This window comes from Varanus komodoensis, unplaced genomic scaffold (genome assembly GCF_004798865.1).
Source record: "Varanus komodoensis strain SLA01 unplaced genomic scaffold, ASM479886v1 scaffold41, whole genome shotgun sequence".
NCBI lineage: Eukaryota > Metazoa > Chordata > Lepidosauria > Squamata > Varanidae > Varanus > Varanus komodoensis.
This window is the reverse complement of record NW_025335954.1, coordinates 1,039,933-1,061,514: the sequence shown is the minus strand read 5'-3', so window position 1 is coordinate 1,061,514 and position 21,582 is coordinate 1,039,933. Positions and strand designations below refer to the sequence as shown.

At 43.5% G+C, this 21,582-nt stretch overlaps 1 protein-coding gene across 1 annotated transcript in view; it reads left to right on the top strand.

The window, feature by feature from the left end:
• Positions 1-10,858: 10,858 nt before the first annotated feature.
• Positions 10,859-21,582, top strand: part of SLC4A8 (solute carrier family 4 member 8) — a 45,388-nt gene continuing 34,664 nt past the window's right edge. Inside the window, exons 1-5 of the mRNA XM_044443117.1 lie at positions 10,859-10,976; positions 12,059-12,194; positions 14,562-14,722; positions 19,276-19,464; positions 21,199-21,290. Coding sequence (XP_044299052.1) covers positions 10,874-10,976; positions 12,059-12,194; positions 14,562-14,722; positions 19,276-19,464; positions 21,199-21,290 — 681 coding nt within the window. The 5' untranslated portion in view covers positions 10,859-10,873. The remainder of the gene's footprint in view (positions 10,977-12,058; positions 12,195-14,561; positions 14,723-19,275; positions 19,465-21,198; positions 21,291-21,582) is intronic.

The window sequence follows — 21,582 nt, the reverse complement described above, 5'->3', positions numbered from 1 at the left end:
TATTTTTGAAATCTGTGCATTGATGTGGGAGTGGGACAGAATGGACACAGAAGTGAATGCATGTGAAACTGACTTGGACCAAAAGTCAGCCGATCTATTCATCCATTTTTCATGACCCATGGGTTTTGGGAGAACCTTAAAGAGTGTTTAAGGTATTGGGAAAGACAAACAGTTTGACTTCCGTTTTCCAGAATCTCAGCTTGCATTTCAAACAAAATAAGTGCTGTGCAGAACTTTCCTATGGCCCTAGGAAAGGTCCAGGGCCATATGTTTTTGGGATTCCCACCTCCAAGGTCAGAAACAGAGCTCCATCTGGGGATCCACACTGAGATTCCCTCTTCACCTGCAGCCAGCATGGAGAGAATTGCAGTGGTTACTTCTCTGAGGTTGTACAAGTGACATCAAAGAAGCGATAGATGGGAAGAACGGGAGCCACTGGGATACGAATTATCCCGGCATTGTGTCACCCTCCCCATCCAAAATGCCACAAGTAGGCAGCTGAAACTGGCAGTCTTGCTGACTCACAGGAAGGTGGAGGTTGTCTCTGCTGCTTCCTCCACTGTGCACAGGATGCTAATAAGCCCCTGTGCTTAGAGTTTTATGAGTGTCTTGGGCACAACCCATTGCATTGTGGTGTAAATCAGTGTATTGATTTCCATACAGCCTTCCTGAACCTGGTGCACTTCAGAGGCTTTGGATTACAACTCTTAACAGCCTCAGCTATCATGACCAATGGATAGGGATTATGGGAGCAGTAGACCAAAACACCTTGAGCGTACTGGGCTGGAAAAGGCTGTTCTAAAGAAAACAACTGTATGCTTAAGCTATAAGTATCTTTTTGCACAGGTGGAGGCAACATTTAGGTGAGAGAATGAGTGGAGGTAATGCTACATAACAGACTCACATTTGCACAACAGCCTAGCAGTGAAAAAGTGTATGCCCCATTCTGGAGTGAAGTGGGTTTTCCTATGCTATCCTCTGAATCGTCATAAATGTGAACAAAACAAAACTGAAATGCGTACAAAGGTTGCTTGAGTCATATTTTACAATCAAACTTCACCATGAGCCACAGAAGGTGAGAATTCATGGAATGCTTTGTATATTGCAGAAGATTTTGAAAACAGCCTAGGATGTATATCAGAGCAACTGCATGGGATTGTGTGCATGTATGTAGGTCCACCTTTGTGTTCAACAGAGGAGAAAGCACGTATGTAGGGGTCAGAAACCATTAGAATACCAGAATATGATTCAGCTTAGAATCGCCATGTTCTTTATTCTAGTTCTAGATACAGAAATGTGTCCATGGAGGGTGAATTATTTGCATGATGAATCCTATTTATTTTTCTAACAGAGACCTGAGGATGAGGCTGTTGTGGATCTGGGAGGCACCAGCAATGTTGTCAACATTCATTATGAACCAGAAGAACTGGAAGGTACTTCCTAAATATTCTCATTCTCTCTCTCCCTCTCCCCCTCTCCCTCTCCCTCTCCCCTCCTTTTTTTCCAAGCAGGCCATTAGTCATCTTTAGCAATTTGGCAATTGAAGTAAATGTGCCTTCTGTCTGTGAATTTTCTAGATGCACTGAAAAGTATATTATAATACATACAACCAAAGCTGCTGCCATTCTATGGCAAAACAAAGAATCCGGTAAAAATCCAAGTATTTGTCAAGACAACATATGTCCTTCCTTTAGAACTTTGTCACTTGCTCATATTTCATGATGTTTTATTTCAAGTGCAGCAGTTCAGTGCATGAGGCCTTGTAGTATGTAACTGGAAGTTTCTGAAACAGGTATCTGTGGTGTAAAACAAACACGATGGCACACATGATAGTGTTTTTTAAGTATTTGGAGGATGGATGGACAGAACTGCATCCAGTGCATTTCTGTGCCCCCCTTCCAATCCACATAACATGCTCTTTTTGGCCTGTATTGGTCCCTTGTCTGTTGCCAGCCCTCCATGCTTATAGACAGGATGGTGTGGTTGGCCGATATCTTGTTTTTCAGCCTGTTCATCCCATGTAAATAAAAGTATCTGTCTTTTGGGCAGGGGCACTTGGTTTGCTGCTCTTTCAGTGTATAAAGGCAGCCTGGTTATCAAGAAAGCTGAATATCAAGGTGGTGGGATTCTATTTCACAGAAATGTTCAATATGTGTCTGCCCTGCTGTGGGATCATGGACTGTGGGCCCAGGGAGGACTCTATAACTGGGACTCTTCCGTGTACCAAAACTTCCTGTAATGGTGTTTAATGATCCTCTGGCCTAAATCCTGGAGCTCCGTGGAGATGGCACCAGCATCATTTGGGTGGAACAACTGCTGCTGTACTGACACTTGGATACACAAGCATGCTTAAAATATCTTAGCTCATGTTATGTGGCAGTATGAGAACTTCCTGCTCTATGACAAATATTTATCCAACAAATACAGCCTGCTGCCTTTTCTGCTTGCAAGCAAGCCTCAGAATAAAATAGTTCTGTGGTACAAACTAGTTCAAGTCTACATACAGATTTTGAACATACAGATGATGCTGATGAGCAAGGATCTGATTGTCCTTCATTCTGACAAAAAGCCAAAGCAAGCCTGTATCTTTCTGTGGACTGTAAGAAAATAATTGTGCTTCAAGGTTTGGGAATCATTCCAGAGGGGAAAAACTCCAAGTATGTTGTCCGATTAAATCCAAAAAGAAATATTATGGGAGTGCCAACAAAAGGCTAAAAGACTTTACATTATAGCAGAGCATCAATTTTTGGAAATTTCAGTTTTCTGTCTCTCTTTCTTTCTCTCCCATGCCTCCCTCCAGTGCTGACCTAAAAAAAATAATATTTTCTCTTGCCTCTTGCAAGAAAGAACATGGGGGCCTTTGTAGAAAGGAGTTCGAAGGAGAAAAGCTGCAACAGAGGATCTAGCAGGGGACTGGAGTGCTCAAGCTTTGGAAGAAGGACTTTTCCTAGAAAGGCAGAGGAAGTTATCAAATAATTATTTATTATTTTATGCATATTGTCTCATCATAAATTAGCACTTAAAGACATATAAATGTAGCTGCAACAATCACCATAAAATGACTACAGTGGCATGCTAATTATTTATCCAGTGCACTTTTGAGGACCTGAGGATTATTGCTGCACCTGCCTTGTGCATTTATTGGTCTTACATGGCACCTCTCATGTGAGTTGATGGTGCACATGAACGGTTGTTTGCACAGGGGAGCCATCTGGTACTATTTCAACTGATTCTCAGGGTGTGTGAGGGAGATTTGCCAAGAACTGATCTGTATATCAGGGACCTGCACAAATGTTATTTGGGCTATCTGGACATTTGTTTCTGGACACTGTGTTGCTTCTCTCTCTCTTGCTCTTCTTTACTGGTTGGATAGATGAAGTCCTATTCACATGCTGTTTTCTCTCTGCCTTGAAGGCAGGGTGCTATGTGAAAGTCCGGCACTTGCACTGGATTGAGATTTCGCCTAGAGCAGGGTCCCTAAAGGGAGTCCCAGGGGTTCCATGTGGCCTAGCAAGCCATTTCTGGGGGCCCACTAACTCCATTGCATCTCCCCCCATCAGAGTTTGGAGATAAGCAGTGACCATATTGGGGAAGGGGAAGGCTGCAGTCACCTGTCTTCCCCAGCAGCCCTAAGCCAGGACAGATTAGTGGGGTAGGAAGGTGACTGCAGCTTCCTTCCTTCTCCAGCAACCATGTGTGCATGCATATGCGTCTCCCCATCCACAGTATATGTATGCGTATTCCCTGCAGATTCCAGAGCAAAGACAAAAAGCCATTTCAGATTCTCAGAGTGGAAGACAAAACATAAAGCAGCATGTTGAGACCTGAATCAGCTACTCTGGAAATTTAAGAAATGTGGCTCTATTGTCCTTTTGAGGAAATACTCACCTTACTTTCACCATACCAGGAGTCAAAATACCAATTTTGTATTGACAGTTTCTGATATGTAGTTATGATGTTTCTATTTTGAACTTTATCTTGTCTTAGGTCACAATCCTAAACTGATTTACTAGAGAGCAAGCCCAAGGAGATACAGTGAAACTTTCCTCTGAGTAAACATGCATAGGATTGTGCTATGACTTGTTTATTTAAAATTTCAACTGTATGCTTTAGCTAAAAAGGGATCCTGGAAGTTGCTTAGAGCACTAATCCTCCCAGCACGATTTAGAAATCAATGCTGCGTATCATTTGCTTCTAGCCTCTGTCATATTCCACAGAAAGTAAGCGGGGCGTCAATTCCTATAAATAATTCCTTTTTATACCAAAGGAAGTCATCCTCAAGAGGAAGCCCATCTAAGTTCAAAGGTGAAAAAAATCCATGTATCTCCTTCTTCTGCTTCTTTCTCTGTATTCTCTTTTTGGATCCTGTCTGGCACAGAGCGCTTAAATTAGTAATAAAGAGTAGACCAGCAAAATGTCACAAATTTTTCCCTCCTTCCCAGTTTTGTATAGCTAAAGGTCATGGTTTATCAGGACTCTGTTCCAAATCTTCTGAAAAGAGGCATCGGTTTCCAGTGCTAGGACTCAGCCTTGGAACATGTGCAGTACTAACAGGGGAGGGAAGGCCTCTGAACATGGGCTGAGTGCATATTCCTCATCTTTAAGTACCCACAGACTGAGCCTATTTTGAGTTTGGGGTGGGGGCTGGTCTTTCAGGACAGGAAGGTATAAGGAAAGTTTTCTAAGGAGAGTTGCATTCACGCATCATTCTCGTTTCTCAAATCAAGCACTGGGAACACACATACATGCAAACCTCTTAATACAACTGTCAGCCAGGAATAACAGCAGACAGAACAAGTGAACTGGCTCTAAACTGGGAATGGACAAAGCTGCTGAACACAGATCCATCATACAGATTGGTGTATGTAATGCATCAAGCCCAGTGCTATTGATATTGATGATGCTTAGCCGTGTTGCCGATACTGCTGGACATTGGAGATTCTGGGAATGAAGCGTGGGAGCTTCTGCATGCAAAACCTCTTCTCTGCTTCTGAGCCGCAGGCCCTCTTGACGCTCTGCAAGATGGTCCTGCAGAGCAAGCCTTTGCATGTTTACTTGGAAGTAAGTCCCCGTGTATTGAATGGAACGTACTGCCAGGTAAGTATGTGTGAGACTGCACCTTTAGTTCAGTGGGTCTTGGAGACTGGCATAGTTGATCTGTGATTGTGGATTTCCTTCTACAATTCATTTTGAAGAGATTGGTTTGCCTTGGTTTGCCTGGGCCTTTTTGAGGTTTTTAAAAATCCCTGCTTCTGCTTAATGAGCTCTTCTAGCCTTTTCTTGTTAAAAGTGCTAAATTGCAATTTCCTAGTTAAAGGCTATTTTTGCTTAGTTTCCTATGAATTAAAAACAAAATCTGTTTTTAATCAGGGCACTGGTCTACTGTGCATGCTGTGATTCGTGAAATCTTGTTAATGCGTGGTCTGGATGATGGAAATAACCCTATTTCCATTTTGAAGGAAGTTAATGCCTCTTTCTAGCATTGGTGGTTGCAAAGTTGAGAAGGCAATAAGAATAAAGGGGGCAGAGGATGGTGCTTGCAGAGAACAGCTGTCAGGACCTGTCTGGGTCTGGACTCCTAAGCCAGATGAGACCTCCTCTGGGAGGAGGAACTGGACCTTATTATTGGTCACTGTTCAGACTTTTTTAAAAAACAAATTAACTACTGGGAAAATATATGTATGTGAAGCTTTTAATGAAACAATACCAGCAGACAGCACAGGTGATCTAGTTCTAGATGGGGAACACAGAGGCCATGTTCAGCCTTGAGAAGAGAAGACTGAGGGCAGACATGATATCCCCCTAGAAGTACCTCAAAGGCTGTCACAAAGAGGAAGGTCAAGATCTCTTCTCGCTGATGCCAGAGTGCAGGACACAGAATAATCAACTCAGGTTGTGACAACTCAGATTCAGGCTGGACGTCAGGAAAAGCTTCCTCACTGTCAGAGCAATACGGCAGTGGAGCCAGCTGCCTAGAGAGGTGGTGGGCTCTCCCACACTAGAGACGTTCAAGGTGAAACTTGACAGCCATCTGAGTGGGATGGTGTAATGTGGTGTCCTACAACACTAGCGGGCTGGACTCAGTGGCCTTCATGGCCTCTTCCAACTCTACTACTCTATGATTCTGTGAATAGTGGTCAGTGCTGTTGATACTGCTGGACATTGGAGAAGGTAGGGATGAAATGTGGGACCTTCTAGACCCTCATGGACAGACTGAGGCTGCCATCCGCATGGCACTGTGATACCCAGGGACTCAACACCTCCATGGGATCTTCATCTTGAGAAGAACAGGCAGACACGAGTGACTATTTTGGCTCAGGGCTCTGCTAAGCTCTCAGAAGAGGCAGGACTTATCTCTCAGTTTGGGATCCAGGAAGACTTGGGGAGCTCTTTGTCTCCAAGAGAGACTGCTGCCATCCCTCATCCGTGCAGGCCTCCTCTGCCTCAGCATCACCAGTGGAGCAATCCAAGGCTTGGGGCATAACAGTAGGTCAAAGAAAGGAGATTCTTACTTGGTCTTAGGTTTTCTTAAATCCTCTCAACCCAGGTATGCCCAGCCATGCTGATTACGTGAGAGTCACAAGGAAGGTTATAGCTTTTCAGCCTCCGAGTAGGCCAAGCCTGTCCTTGGGCTCTGTAAACCTCTTATTTTTGCTGCTTGCAGGGGACTGCAAAGGGACGATTTCCAAGGCCCGTCAGGCCCTCTGTGTATGTTTGGTGAGCTGTGTTTGGCGTAATAGGTCCCGTGCTGTGTAGGTGTGGTGTTGCCTTATGTCTCCCTGTAGCTGAATGCACTACCTGGAGAAACCAAGTCCTGAATGTCTCTGCTCACCCACCAGCAGATGGCCATTGGGACTGCACACCCACTGTACCTCCTGAGCCAGCTGGCAGGTGAACCCAGGGTGGGTTTCATCCTCTGCTTCCCCAGCTCCAGTCTGTTAAGTGCATTGCTGCTGATTTCCATGGACTGTAACAAAGCACCTGGAGGCAGAAGCTGGCTTTCCTTTTGCACAGTGTGTTTGCAATTACCAAGGCCACTCCAATCCCCTTGTCCCCTATATTAATACAGTCCTCCCACCCAACCCTCCCTGTGACATATAGTTGTTTCTGTAATTAGCATCGGGGAGCTCTCACCAAGCTTTGATTCTAATGGGAGATCCTGGCAGCGCAACCCAGGCCCACTGGAGGCCACTTGAGAGCTCTGTCGCGGTCCCCCGTCTATGCCAACTGGCAGCGTGATGGCTGCTGGGCAACCGAGGAGCAGCTGAGAGGCTGCCGTCAGCTCTTGCTCTCAGATGGGCAATTGAGGGCAATGGGCACCTGAGAGGGTTTTGTTTCAGTGCAGCAATTTTTATACAACCATATTCTGCTAATTATTGGCAGCAGTTTCCAAATGATTAAAATGAAAAATTTCTCCCCACAACCTTCATGTTTGGTTCAGGTGTTTTAGTTTGGTTAGAAAGTTGTAGTTGCCTCTTTCAGATTAAGAGCTGAGAACTTTATGCTTGTTTTCATAATCGCAAGACTAGATATTGACCTGGTTGGCATAAGAAACCATCCACCATGCAGGGGCTATCATGTCGTGTCCATGGGTGTCAGCTTGCTGTGACTTGTCATATTGTACAAATCTAGAGAGTAGCTGTTGTTTGAGGGTGAGACAACCCTCAAAAAACCCATGGCTTGTTTCAATCTGCAGTGGGTTGTTGTGACATGCAAACAGTTCCTTACCATAATATGCCCTGTAGGGGACATAACAATTGCCCAGAAGAGGGTAATAATGCAAAAGATACCACCTCAGCTTAATCTGGGCCATTAGAAATAATAAAACTGATATTCCAGGATCTGCATTCTCTCTTACAGTGCACTGTTCATGACCTATAAGCTCCGAAATGACTTGGGCATGATATCCTAAGCAATTTTTTTGTTAATTACATAACCCAAGGACAAACTCTCTCCCTGTGCATGGTTATTAGAGAACAATTTTGTTTTGGTGATGGTAGAGGTGAAACATCCCTGGAGTGAGGGATTACCCCAGAAAGAAGAGTGGAGCTGTTCTCCCCAGAGGGGGTCTGTAACACCATCATCTTCCACATGATGTTCATTTCATTGCTTCCATGATAAAGGTTTGCCTCCTCATTGCCAGCCATCAGACCTCAAACATTGTCAAGGACCGCAACTCTTTGACCTCTGTTTCTGTAGCATTAATACAATTTTATCTCTCTCTGCTGTTCAGGAAAGTTCACCGAGTGTCTTTGGATACATGCTTAATTGGATCTATTTCAGAGTGAAGGCAGGTACAAATACTCATGCAAAGGGTTTTGAGAGTAGGCGATAACGACTACTTTCAGCCATTTGGCCTTATGCTAAGGTTTATACATCTGCTATTATCTATACAGGTGTGGAAGAGTGGGGAGAGATAAGATTGCATTAATAATACAAAAACAAATAATACAGAGTTCTGTTCCACAACATTTCAGGCATCTGCAGCAGGGCCTCAGATAATGAACAGAGCAAGGAATGTGGCCGAAAAAGATGGCGGTCCTTTAAGCACCCAGTTTTCAGTCATTTAGAGTTTGAAAGGTTAAAACCAGTAACTGAAATAGGGCCTACAAGCTAATGGGCATCCAGGGAAGGTAAAAAATAAAGGGTGCAAGAAGAGACTACCATTTGGATTTTCTCCTGTGGAACTTCACTCTGCATTTAGGGTTATCCAAGTAAGCAGATTGACTAAAGCCTGTGCATCAGCCACTGTAGGAGAGGCGACTGGAACTGGCAGGGGATCCCCTGAAAGCAACAAGTGTCTCTGGCTGCAAAAGAAAAGCCCTTTGCTCATATAACATTTTTTGCTTGTGCTGAGAGAAATATGCACCTGTCTGATTGCTTTGTATGCAAATTACAACAATCGCAGGCACACCAATCAATCGATACATATTTGACCTGCTCACTTTGATGTTGATTTACAACAGGCATGGGCTCCATCATGCAGCAGAACAAAATGGGAGATCTGGCAGGCACAGACTACATCCTATGTTATTACAGATAGGTGCGATTTACTACATCCCAAGCTGTTTCAAGAAAGTGTACTAATTGCTTTCTCAGCACATAACATGATCTACTTCCACCAGGCCTAGCAGACCAGAAAATATTCAAGGTGTGAACATCTCCTACTTTTAGACCTCCTTCCATACTGTATAAGAATTTTGGACCAAATCAGAAAAAAAATATGGACTCTGGCGTGAAGCTTTCAAGTGGATGATCTGTTGATGATGTAATTAGAGACAATGCTAAGCTTGGAAATGCTCCAATGTAGAAGCATATATCCTAAAGGAAATCAACCCTGACTGCTCTTTGGAAGGTCAGGTACTAAAGCTGAAGTTCAAATACTTTGGCCACCTAATGAGAAGGAAGGACTCATTGGAAAAGACTCTGATGCTGGGAATGATTGAAGGCAAAAGGAGAAGGGGATGGTAGAGGTTGAAGTCATTGGAGAGTTGGTGTGGGGCTGAGCATACTCCGGGGGATGGTGGAGGACAGGAGAACCTGGAGGAAGGTTGTTCATGGGGTTGCGAAGAGTCGGGCATGACCTTGTGACTGAACAATAAGAAGCATAAGGGCCATATTTACAGAAGAAGTGGGGGATGTAGGCAGGAGGTGGGCTTCTTTTAACAGTAAAAGGGACTATGTATTGAATTGTCCCTCTCCTCTTACATTTTAGCTCCCTGTGGTTTCCTTTCTCCATTCCAGTCTGTGATGCTAGAAGAGAGCCATGAACACAGATATGTGGCTGAAGGAAAGAGCTGAAGGGGTTTGTGTAGAAGCCTAGGAGTTCTTGCCCATCACTGTATTTGAACAGGATGGACCTATGGAAAGATGCTTGTCCCTGTCACATCTAGTTTGGTCTTAATATTTTTCAAAAACGTTGGAAGACCCTTGAGATTTATAAGGTGCTGCCTGAAGAATCACTAAAAGAGGGCTGGAATGTATACATCGTTACAAGCTGTGAAACCTAGTGAGGGTTGGAAAAACAAGATAGTTGAATATGCAGTGATGGCAAAATTAACCAACTATGTAAATAGAAGACCAATCAAAGATTTTAATGATAAATGAGAAGCTTATTATACATATCTTAATAATTGAGATGAAAAATGGAGTTTAAGTAAGGATGATTAAGCTGATACATCTTCTAATAAGTCATAAAAAGTAAATCCAGTTAATTAATTTAGTTACAAATGGAAAACTTATTCATGTTTATTTTTCATAATTGAGAAAAATGAATTTTTGGATATCATTAATGTATAATACACATAATGATTAGAGTTGTATAATTTTGAAACAAGGAAAGGAGGAGAAGCAGGAGAAGGGGAGATGGGTGAAGAAGGGAGGCGGAGAGGAGGAGAGTGGGGAAAGAGGGAAAATATTGTTAATTCTAATTTGGCTTCTGAATACGCTCTGAGGTGAATCACAGCTTACCTATTGTCTATGTTAAAGCAGTTTTTCATGTGAAATTATTAGTTTTATTTGACTACTTAGCAATTTAATTGAGCATTATTTATAACTATGTATTATCATGTAAAATTGTTATAAGCTTAGATGAAATAATGACTATTGCTGATTCTTTGTGAAACTTCCCATATTTAGTTTGATAAGGAATCTAGTATGAGGTTCCTTGATAACTTTTTCTTTTTGATTCTCTGTTTTTCTTTCTGTTTCTTATTATTTACAAAAAAAATAGAAAATTAAAAAAAATTACAAGCTATGATGAGCAATCATGTCAAATGATGGAATGCACTGTTATGCCGCCAGCATAAAGTATAAAAGTATAAACATCTCTGCTTTTATTCCAGGGCACAGGACTTTATATGTTGGAGTACGGATGCCTTTAGTGAGACAGGGTCACAGACATCACAGACCTCATGGCCAGAAACACCGCAAGCGAGATCGGGCAAAGGAAAACATTCCAGATCAGGAGTCCCATGGTAAGTATAGCTTCCGTATAGCCTGAAGTTCCTGATCCTATGTAATCCTGGAAGTTAAGCAGGGTTGGGCCTGGTTGAAATCCGGATGGGTGACTTAAATGTTCCAAACTGCCCAGAGAGCTTTGTCTATGGCAGGTATAGAAATGTAATGCGATGATGATGATGATGATTTCTTTTTAAATCTGTTTCCCAAGACTCTTAATGAGGATCACACTGATTCTCCCCTTCTAGTAATACGCTGTAAATTTTACTTGCCATCCCTTTCATCCACATATTGTTTTGCTTTTTGTAAAATTATATCTTCAAATTCAGTATATTCTCTGCATTTACCATTTTTCTTCAACCAATCTTTAGTCCAATGATCTAATTAAGTATATTATACCAAGTTACTTGACTCTGTCCCAGTATTACCTCATTTCTTTACTCTAACCAATCTTTCAACCTAATAACATGTTTATTTTTCAGTACTTCCCTCTCTTTGCTGGAGAGCCATAACATGGGGTATACTAAGCCCAGCCTTCCATGTTTAGCTTTGCTATGCTGGGACCAGCCTGGGGCAAATTGCTCTGCCCGTCCTGAAGAGGGAAAGAAGACCACATGCCTCTAAGTGGCCAAGGATTCGGTGGGTGTCAGGCATGGTGGGGCAGTGCAGCTGAGGCACTCAAGCATTATGTGGGACTGTGGTGAACCTGCCAGCTCAAACTGCACAGCAGGGAATCGAAAGGATTAACCCAAATGCAACGCTGTCCAAACTAGGGATGGTGGTGTAGAGTTCTGCAATATTCTCTGTTGTCGCTGCACTCCTGGTTTAGCATGAAATGGCATAATGAAGAGCACAGGCTGTTGCTGCCTTTGCACAAAACTTTATTGTCTGGATTATCATATAATATACTTCCCCACGTTGTTCTTTAGGCTGAGCTGCTGCTGCGAAGAATGAGCTCCATGTTTAAAAACATCACAGGGCTTTTCTCAGCCTTGCAGGACATCTCAGAAAGGGATCCACCGTGTTCTTGCCACTTTTCTCCTTGCCTTTATCCTCTCCTTATATTTGCTTATTTGTTTTTTATATCCCATCCTGTTAGATACTCCATCTCAGCGAGTGCAGTTTATTCTTGGCATGGAGGAGGATGAGGAACATGTGCCCCATGACTTGTTCACAGAGATGGATGAAATCTGCATTAAAGAGGGCGAAGAGTCAGAGTGGAAGGAAACGGCAAGGTAAAATGACAGGTGGTGGTAGCGATGCAGCTTCCTGTGCAGCCAGCCATCGCCATGAGACTAAACCAGAAGCACAGTGTGAGCCCATAGAAAGAAACCCTAACAGAACCAGGTACATTTCCCCTTTCCGCGAGAAGGGAAGGCCAGTCAGGTAGATGGCAAAATGGAATGTTGATTCTGGGCCTTCTTTAGTGTGACTGACCTGGAATAGCAGGCAAATCACCACAGCAACTTTTCCATGCATGTGTAATGTAAAATGCAAAAGAAAGACGGACAGAAGTACACCGTTCTACTCTGGACAGAATTTGGCTGCCCAGGATTTCCTGTCAGGAATTCCTCCAGGCTTTCAGTTGCAGAATCGCTTCCTGGTTTCTCAGATGGCAGGATCTGTTCTTGCTATGCTACTGTCAGATCTAATGGAAATGGGTGGGTATGGATGTTTCCTCCATGTTGTCAGTCATGCTGGCCATGCACAGAAGCTTCCTGTGTCAACATGAGACGACAATGTCACTGTATCAGGTCAGCTCACGTGGCTTCTGTTCATTGGTGCTTCAACCTATGAAGCCGGGAAAAGCTTTCAGACTTGTGTCAGGATCTTTGGAATGCCACTAAATCCAATTTCTGGACTAGCTTGTTTCTGCTGGGCTCATTCTACTAAGCTGCTGTCAGAGCCTATTCTGACTAGATTGCACTGGTGTCTCTAGTTTAGAAATGCACTTTCAGACCTATTCAAAATACATGAGTATATATATGCTAAGTAGGAAATAGCAGTTGCCAAGCTAATATAAACCAAACCACATCACACGGGCATCATTGGCTTGCATAATAGCCTGATAATGCCACCTTGTGGCAGAAGAGATGTCATTGCCAGCTACATACAGGGTATGTAGTAGCTTACTGGTTTTTCTTTTCAAGAAATTTACTCTCCCTTGTCTCTGCTGTTGGTTTACATATGTATATGTCTGAAAGAATATCAGAAAGAATATCTGAAAGGATGCCTCTATCCATTTAAGCCTACCTGGACCCTGAGATTGTTATCAGAATCCTGCTCTGGCTGCCTGAGGCAGGGCCTTCTCAGTTATGGCACCCCATCTATGGAATTGACTTCCCAGAGATATTAATCAGGGGCTGTCCTTATATATATTCTGGTGCCAGACTAATACTCTTTTATTCAAGGAGCATTTTAATTGTTGATGATTTTAGTTGGTATTCAATTTTAATTATATTTTAATGCAAATTTTAATATTCTTAATTGTGACATTTAAGATAATTCTAGTCTGTTGTTAAATTATTATTTGGTGTTCCTGCTATGATGTTACATTATTCTATTATTGATACTGTGGTTTTAATTGTGTTATTTATGAAGTCCTATGTTGTCGGTTTTTATTATGTAAACCGTCTAGAGAGGCTACAAGAAGGTATACAAAAGTGGCAAATATATCACTCTCTTGCCTGAGCACCAACCTTACCTAGCCTGCTTCTTGAGCCCCATCACTGTTTTCCTTTGAACCATGTACATGGCTTCTTTTTCAGCCCTGCCGATGGTCGTGTACCTTGGTGTGACTCCTCATGGTTCATTGCTCCAGGAAAGAGCAGTCAGTAGAAGCCCGTCTTCAGAGCCCATCTGTTGCCAGGCACTTTCACCTGTCAGGAAGTTGTCCCTCACTGTTTTGTTCTGCAGCACTGATACATCACCACAAGCACCATCTTGTCACATCCTATCTTGCTTTTAATTCAGTAGTACCTATTTCTGACTCAGAAAGTACATGTAAATCAGATCACAGGGAGGCACTCAAACACCAGGCCTGGCCAAGAATTACCTCCCATCCCAAGTAACTTTTCTAAGTGCTTCTCTAACAGTGGTGCCATCAGAGTTGCAAAAGAAAAACTGCAGCAAAGGTGGCTTTGTTGTGGCAATGTTTTAAAACATAATAATAGTGCTTTTAAGGTATGCTCATCACTTGAAAATAAATAGAGCAAAGGGGGCTAGTTTTGGTTATGTGTAGGTAGATAAATATCCTCAGGACCTCTCTAGGTCTGGAAGAATCAAAAATGGAAGGCTTTCCCTGCTATACCCAGCAGGTGGCTTATAATATTGATGCTGCTGAGAGACAATTGCAAGCAGTTTTGCCCTGCCAAAAAGAGTCCACTCTTCACTCACATTAATGCAGAAAATGTTCCTCAGTCTCTCTGGGCTTTGCTGCTCAGCTTAACATAGCTGAAACACCTGAAATCTTTGACACAGTAAAGCCTTTGCAAGTGTTCTGGAAAAGCATGCACTGATGGCCGAAACCTGGGCCATTTGGCTAGATCCTTTTCCTTTTGCCATTGATTCGGGCTTCCTATGTGTGCATCCATCCCTTGCAGGTGGGTGAAGTTCGAGGAAGATGTGGAAGATGGCGGCGAGCGCTGGAGCAAGCCGTATGTGGCCACTCTTTCATTGCACAGCCTCTTCGAACTGAGGAGCTGCATCATCAATGGGATTGTCCTTCTGGATATGACTGCGAACAGCACAGAAGACATTGCAGGTGCTGGTTTGGGTTAATTCAGAGAGCAGAGAAAAGGGAAGCAGCAGGCAGAGCCTTCCTGCAGGGCCAAGCCTCCAAGAGCCAGTCCCCAGCACTTTCCCTGGCTGGACTGGGAGACCCTCCAGACATGGTTGGGCTAGGGGCCGCAGCAGTCTGGTTTGGTAGGGGGCAACCTCATGAGTTCATATTTGGGCTGGCCTAGGTACACCCAGCTTTGGGGTTCATCTATTTTATTGGTCCTCCAGAAATTGCATGTGGGATTTTGGGAGGGGGTGCTATGGCAGATGGCTGGCTCTTCCTTGTCTTTTTAATTTTTTTAAATGCCACACATGCAACTTGTGGCCGCTAAAGCAGAATTAGCCTGCTGCTGTGTTCTTCCATTCCCCCAACCCCTGCAAAAAAAATGAAAGAAAAGATGCTAGCTGTGTGATGCTAGAATTATTCCAGGAGGAAAGGGTGATGGATGGAGCTCGGCTCTTCAACTTTGCAGCGTTTCTTAATGAGTAAAAATAAAAAGAGAGGAAAAAGACTTGCCACCCAGTGTACTTTGCTGACTCTAACATCCAAGCTCATTGAAATGTTTCAGCTCTTTACCTTCAAAATCACCACGATTCTCCCCCTGCACCAACTTCCCTTTCATGAACCAGGCTGGTAATTCTGAGTGGTGCAGAGCTGGGGCTTGGCTTAGCCCTAGTCACATATGCCAAACAGGCATCCTCCCATTCATTAATAGTGGACAGAACTCAACCCACAAGCTTCGTTGCTCTCCAGCACCTGCCAGTGGAAGCAGCAGCCCCTCCCCTGTGCATGGATCCAGTTGCAAGGCTTGCTGAGTTACTGCCTCTCTGCAGGTGTGACGGGCTTGGAGAACAGAAAGTCAAGGCAGGGTAAGTTAGCCTTCTCCAACCTGGAGCTCTGCAGATGTGTCGTCCTGCAACTCCCATAATTTCCACCCAGCTTGCCCATTGGCAATGTGCCGTGTTGGCTGAGAATTATGGGAGTTGCAGAACAACACATCTTCAGGAATTCAGGCTGGAGAAGTCTGGCCTAACCATGCTTGAAAGGAAGTGCTGTTCACATTCCAAAGCATTTCCTCTTAAAAAAAAAAATGCTTGAGATGCTGAGACACTGCACCATGCAAAGAAGGTTGAGCCAGTGTGGTCTGAAAGGCAGTGAAAGCCAGTATTAAATTACTTTAAATTAGTAGCACAGTATATTTGGCTCTGATTAGTGCTGTTAGATTAGTTTGCAAGCTGACAATTTCCCCCAAATCATGGTTTTATTATGGAAGGTACCAGTGGGGTACGCTTGCCAGAAATAATGCATGTGTGTTGTATACTACATATTTCTAAGAAATACTGTTAAGGGTTTTTTTTTAAGTTAATGTTTTTCAGGCATTAAGAAAATCAAGTTGCAATGCCGTGTCTGTTTACACTGTAAAAGGAAACTTGGAACCCCAGCGCTGACCTCGGACAAGTGTTTTAAGGTTGGCGCTGGGCTCCGAAACTGGGGCATCACTGAAGTGCTTTGAGGGGCAAGGAAATCATGGAGGCATCTCCCAGCCTCTCACCCTCCAGTAGTGCCTGTGCTCCTCTGAGTTTTGGGCAGCCCTATTAAACTGTACCTGTTACATCCTAGAAAATATTATCCTCTCATGACTGGCAGTCTTTGAAACCTACTCATTACAAAATTCAACAAAATACTGGTAGACCCAAACGCTTTGGAAAACACTATTTGTTGTAACAAAACTAGCTGAACTCCACCAGGAAGTGTGTTATTTAGAGGATGATGAAAAAACTATCCCGAGCTGTTAAATCTGTATCATTTGGTAGCTGGCAAGCTGCATGTTGCATTGATCAAAGGCCTGCGTGTATCCCCCATGGCTTCTTGATCAAACAGGAAGAAATTTGGACAGGCCATTAGTTTTCAGAGATAGTTTCGTTTAGCCTGATAAACCAAAGTAATGTGTTTCTGTGGAAGAGAGAATGGGGCTCTCTCCTCTCCTCTCCCCTTTTCTCCTCTCCTCTCCGCTCCACTGGTTGCTCCTCACTCCTTTCTTCTCTCTTCTCCTTTTTTATTCCATGAAAGCAGTTTTGTAGAAATGAGTTCTTGATTGGTAAGATTTCATCATCCCTTTTGTTAACTGATGACGTCAGATTCTTAGCATATTTTCTTCCCATAAGGATTGCCTGTAAAAGTCAATTATGCAAGATATTTCAGGAAGGCATTGCGTTACAGATTGCTTATAATTTGATTAGATGTGCAGAGAAATAAAACTAACTCAAATTGCAGAAGTGAACTGCATTATCTAAAATGGGGTTGCAGATGAATTATTTTGACAGTGACCAAGTATTTCAGCTGGACGTATTAGCTAAAAGAAAAACATGTTCCTTCCTGATATGGACAGACGGACTGTCTGTCTGATAGCTTTCTGTAACACAATGCAAATATTGTTGATTTCTGGGACTCTTGTATCTGAGTGTTTTTTTTTCTAAACTCTGGAATTAAAAGCAGATCTTGTGTCTACCCAGACATAGGACAAATTGTGCTCAGTTGATTGTTTTGCTGGCTTTGTTGGTGTGTGTGTTTGCATTTGCTTTGCATTATTGCAAAGTGGCTGCTTCCCTCCCACCATCCCACACAGTAGTTGCTGAAGAACTTACCAGGTGTAGGCACGGTCCTCTGTAGGCCATGCATCAAAGTCAGCTGTTGTTATCCTTCTGGAAATTTAGAGCATGAGCAGAACTTACCAGTTGGCTATAGTGTAAAGATGGGATCACTCCACACGGTTTTGATCTCATTTAACAAGCCCTTAAATACATCCCATATGATTGCTGTCAGCCTGATCTATTTACAGATGGTTCTTCTGGTTTGGTAGTAAAGCAGAACCTGCCAGACATGCTTAAGGTCCAGTCTCCACTCCCTTCCTCCTCCACAGAAGAGATCTCAGTAATCAAGATTTCTCCCTAGGACCATGGAGAGTTGCTGCCAGTTAGGCTGATAAGTAGAGGTTAGGTTGAAGTTAATAGTCTGATGAATGGCAAGTCAGCGCTTCCTATGCTTTTCTTGTTAAACATCTCATGAAATAGTCAGAAATCAGCAATGAATATAAAAATATATATTTTGGGGCCTATGCTTTATTGACCTATCCTTCTTTCTTTCATCCTTTCATTTTGACACACACGCACACACACACAGACTCACTCACTCTCGCTTTCACACTTGGAAGCCCCAGCAAAAACACTTCTGTACTTCCTCAGCTTCCACACAATATCCCCCATCTCCCATCCCATTGTACTCAGGTGGTTGCATTCTGCCTTTCATATTTGCTCCAGATCCCAGATATTTGCTTTCTTTATTTTAAATGACTTTTAATAAGGATTCGATCAGATGACGCCAACTTGGATGCCTTCAGGTGTTTTGGACCACAACTTCCATCATCCCTGTCTAGTGGTTACATGGTGACTGAGCTGGTCAAGGTTGCAGCCCCAAACATCTAGAGAAACCCAAGTTGGGAAAGGCTGGGTCAGACAATGGCTACCAGTCATAGAAGCTACATGACACCTTCATATTCGTTGGCAGTATTGCCACTAAATACCAGTTATGCAGATAGTCAAGCGGGAGGAAACATTACCATCTTGTCATTGTGAGCTTCCTAGATACATCTTGAAGCTAGATGTATCTTGGTTTGATCCAGCAAGGAACTGTTGACATTCTGCCATTACTAAGGACCAAACTTGATTCAGTGTTAGAAAAGCCGTGCTGGATCAGACCAATGGTCCATTCAGTGCAGCACTCTGTTCTCATGGTGGCAAATCAGCTTTCCACAGGACTGCTCAAGCAGGATGGGTGCAAGAGCTCCTCCTGCCCAAGCTCTTCAGCGATTGGTGTCTGCAGGCCTGCCGCCTCTGGTAAAGAAGGCAGTGCAAGGCTAGTAGCCACTGATATTCTCCTCCATCATGAATCAGTCCAATCCCCTTTCAAAACCATCCAGTTTGGTGGCCATCATTACTTCCTGTGGCAGTGAATTCCATAGTTTAAGTATATGCAGTGTGAAGAAGTGCTTCCTTATATCTGTCCAAAATCTCCCACCTGACAGCTTCATGGGGTGACCCTGGGTTTGAGCGTTATAGGAGACAGACCTCTCTACTTCTTCCACATTGTACATTATTTTAAATACTCTTTCATGTCCCCCCTTATCTTTTTTTAAAGCTGAACAGACCAACTTGTTGTTGAAAATACTGTGTGTGTGTGTGTGTGTGTGAGAGAGAGAGAGAGAGAGAGGGAGGGAGGGAGGGAGGGAGGGAGGGAGGAGCAGGGAGTTAAGCCTTTTCTTCTCTGTTGCAATCCTGACAAAAATTGTCCCTCTGAAGCTATTTGCATTGGGAGGAGAACACCTGTTGGCATCAACTGTGCAACAATTACTTAGCATAATGGTTAATCCAACCTAAGCATCCAAAAGATGTTTCATTTAGAAATGTACTTGCCCCTTCTTAATCAAAACTGTATTCATCTGCGTTGTATTGGAGTAACTCAGCAGATCTCCCTTTCAGACATGGTTCTGGATCAGCATGAACCTTGTAGTGATTTTGATGAAAGTGTCCGTAAGAAAGTCTGGGAAGCTCTCCTGAAGAAGCATCACCACCAGAATGAGAAGAAGAAAAACAACCTCCTCCCCATTGTCCGCTCTTTTGCTGAAGTCGGCCAGAAGAAGTCAGACCCACACTCGATGGATAAGACAGGTGACAATTTTGGGGCCCTGGCTGCCCTGCTGCAGGCCGTAACACTGCCTTATTATGATCTGGGTTCTAGTCCCTGCTCAGCCTTGGAGCCAACTGGGTGACTTTGGGCCAGTCTCAGCCTATCAACCCAACCTACCTCCCAGGGTTGTTGTGGGGATAAGATGGAGGAGGAGAATGATGTAAGCTGCTTTGATGTCTTGAAAAAAGAAAAAAGATTTGATTTAATGTGAAGGATTTTTTTCTCCTAGAAATTTCCTGGAGCACTTGCAAGCATTTACAAACAATTTTAACATATAGATAGGGCATCATTCAGCGTGGCTGCTCGTAACCCTCGAAACTCAAAGAATGATGGGCATCCAGTGGGAGGCAAGAGGAGCCCTCCGAAACACACGAGCAGCTTAAGTGCTTAAGTGTCCCACCCCTGCTTGCAAGGATGGGGGGCAGAGGCTCCGCTGGGAGCCTTTTTTCCCATGGGAGCCTTTCTTCTTCCCCCCACTGCTTCCCCAGGGCCAAGCCTGGCACTGCATTGCTCCTTCAGAGCCACAGCCAGTGCAGAAAGCACTGCACCCGCCATGAGGGTGGAGGGAGTGGACCTTGAATTCAGATGTCCTGCTCTGGCTGCAGAGCACTCTGCTGAGGCTGTTGCTGGGGCTGCAGACTTTCCTGTGGGCATCCAGTTGGTGTCTAATGATTACTCCCTTGAAACAGTAACATGACTAGGAACAGCATAAAAACAGCAATGAAGGGCATCAAATTAAATTGAATGGCTTGGCACCAGAATGACGTCTGTATAGGACCTTGGAGAGAGAGCATTCCCGAATAGGGGAGCCACAACTAAGAAGTCTCTACTGCTTAGTTCAAGATTAATGTGAAAAATGGCTCTTCTAAATAGAGCGCAGCTAGATCTTACACTTACCATAGTGCAGGGGCTGACACCTATGCAAGGTTTGTGAAATTGAAGTAACAGCTTAAGACAGGAGCTTTCAACCTTATTACAGCTGGGGACTGGCAAAAATAGGAAGTCTTTTTGGGGGAACACTGAGGAAAAAATAAAAAGCATTATATACATAATATAGTGTTTTGTGTATTAGTTTTTAAATATAATACCAAAAAATGATGATTCTCTAAAACAAGCAGAAACCGAGCAGTAAAAATGCTAATAAAAGAATAAGGTGAGCCATCCTTCAGGCGTTCCTGCTGATCGTAGCTCCTTGTCAGGCGGCACAAGGCCCAAGCCAGGCAGCTTGGGGCCACTTGCACGGCATGCTGAGGGGGCAGGAGCAGCGATGGCAGTGGCGGTATTCTCAGAGCCAATCATAGCAGGAGGGGGGAAAGAGCTGGCACGGATCAGTTCCCCTAGCGATGAGCGATGGCAGAAGCCCTGAGCAAGCGGGAAGAACCAGATGAATGTTCTGCAGCTCCTCCTCAGAGCTTTTTCACAGACCGGCAGGAAATCGCCGGTGGGCCGCCACTGGTCCACAGACTGGCGGTTGAAAACCACTGGTTTAAGAGATTTCCCTTTCTTCATGCTCTTGCCATTCCCATGAACAAAACCATGGAGAAAACCGAATATTCTGTGTAATTTTTTGTTAAGAAAGACGTGTGCATGTATATAATTTCATGCATATAAATGTGCACTGTGTGGAAATTGTTCCAGTGATAGGGACAAGTTGGAACTAATCATTCCAAGAATAACTAAGCAATGAAAAGAATTGTCTCATATTTTCCTCCTAGGAATGAACCCACTGAATCTCCAGCCTCCTTCTCACTCCTTAGATGTCAGAAATGGACTGAGCCATGATACTACCCCAACGGACTTGAGCAAAGTAACAGCATTTTAAAAATCATTTTCCATTCCTGCTTGACTTTTTCAAAGTGAAAAAGATCACGTAAAACACAATGCAGATTTTTTTAAAAAATGATAAAATCAAACAACTTAAAGGGAGGAGAAAACCTTCACACTTTTGCCAGCGGTTTGCATTTTTTTTCCTGAAGGTCATCAAATTAAGTTTTTGATAAAGGCGAGTGTCTCTAAGGTGTTCTGACTTTAGTTCACTAAAGAGGAAACTCAGAAGCCTTCCAGATCTTGTTTACGTAACCCACTCATGCGTCTTCAAA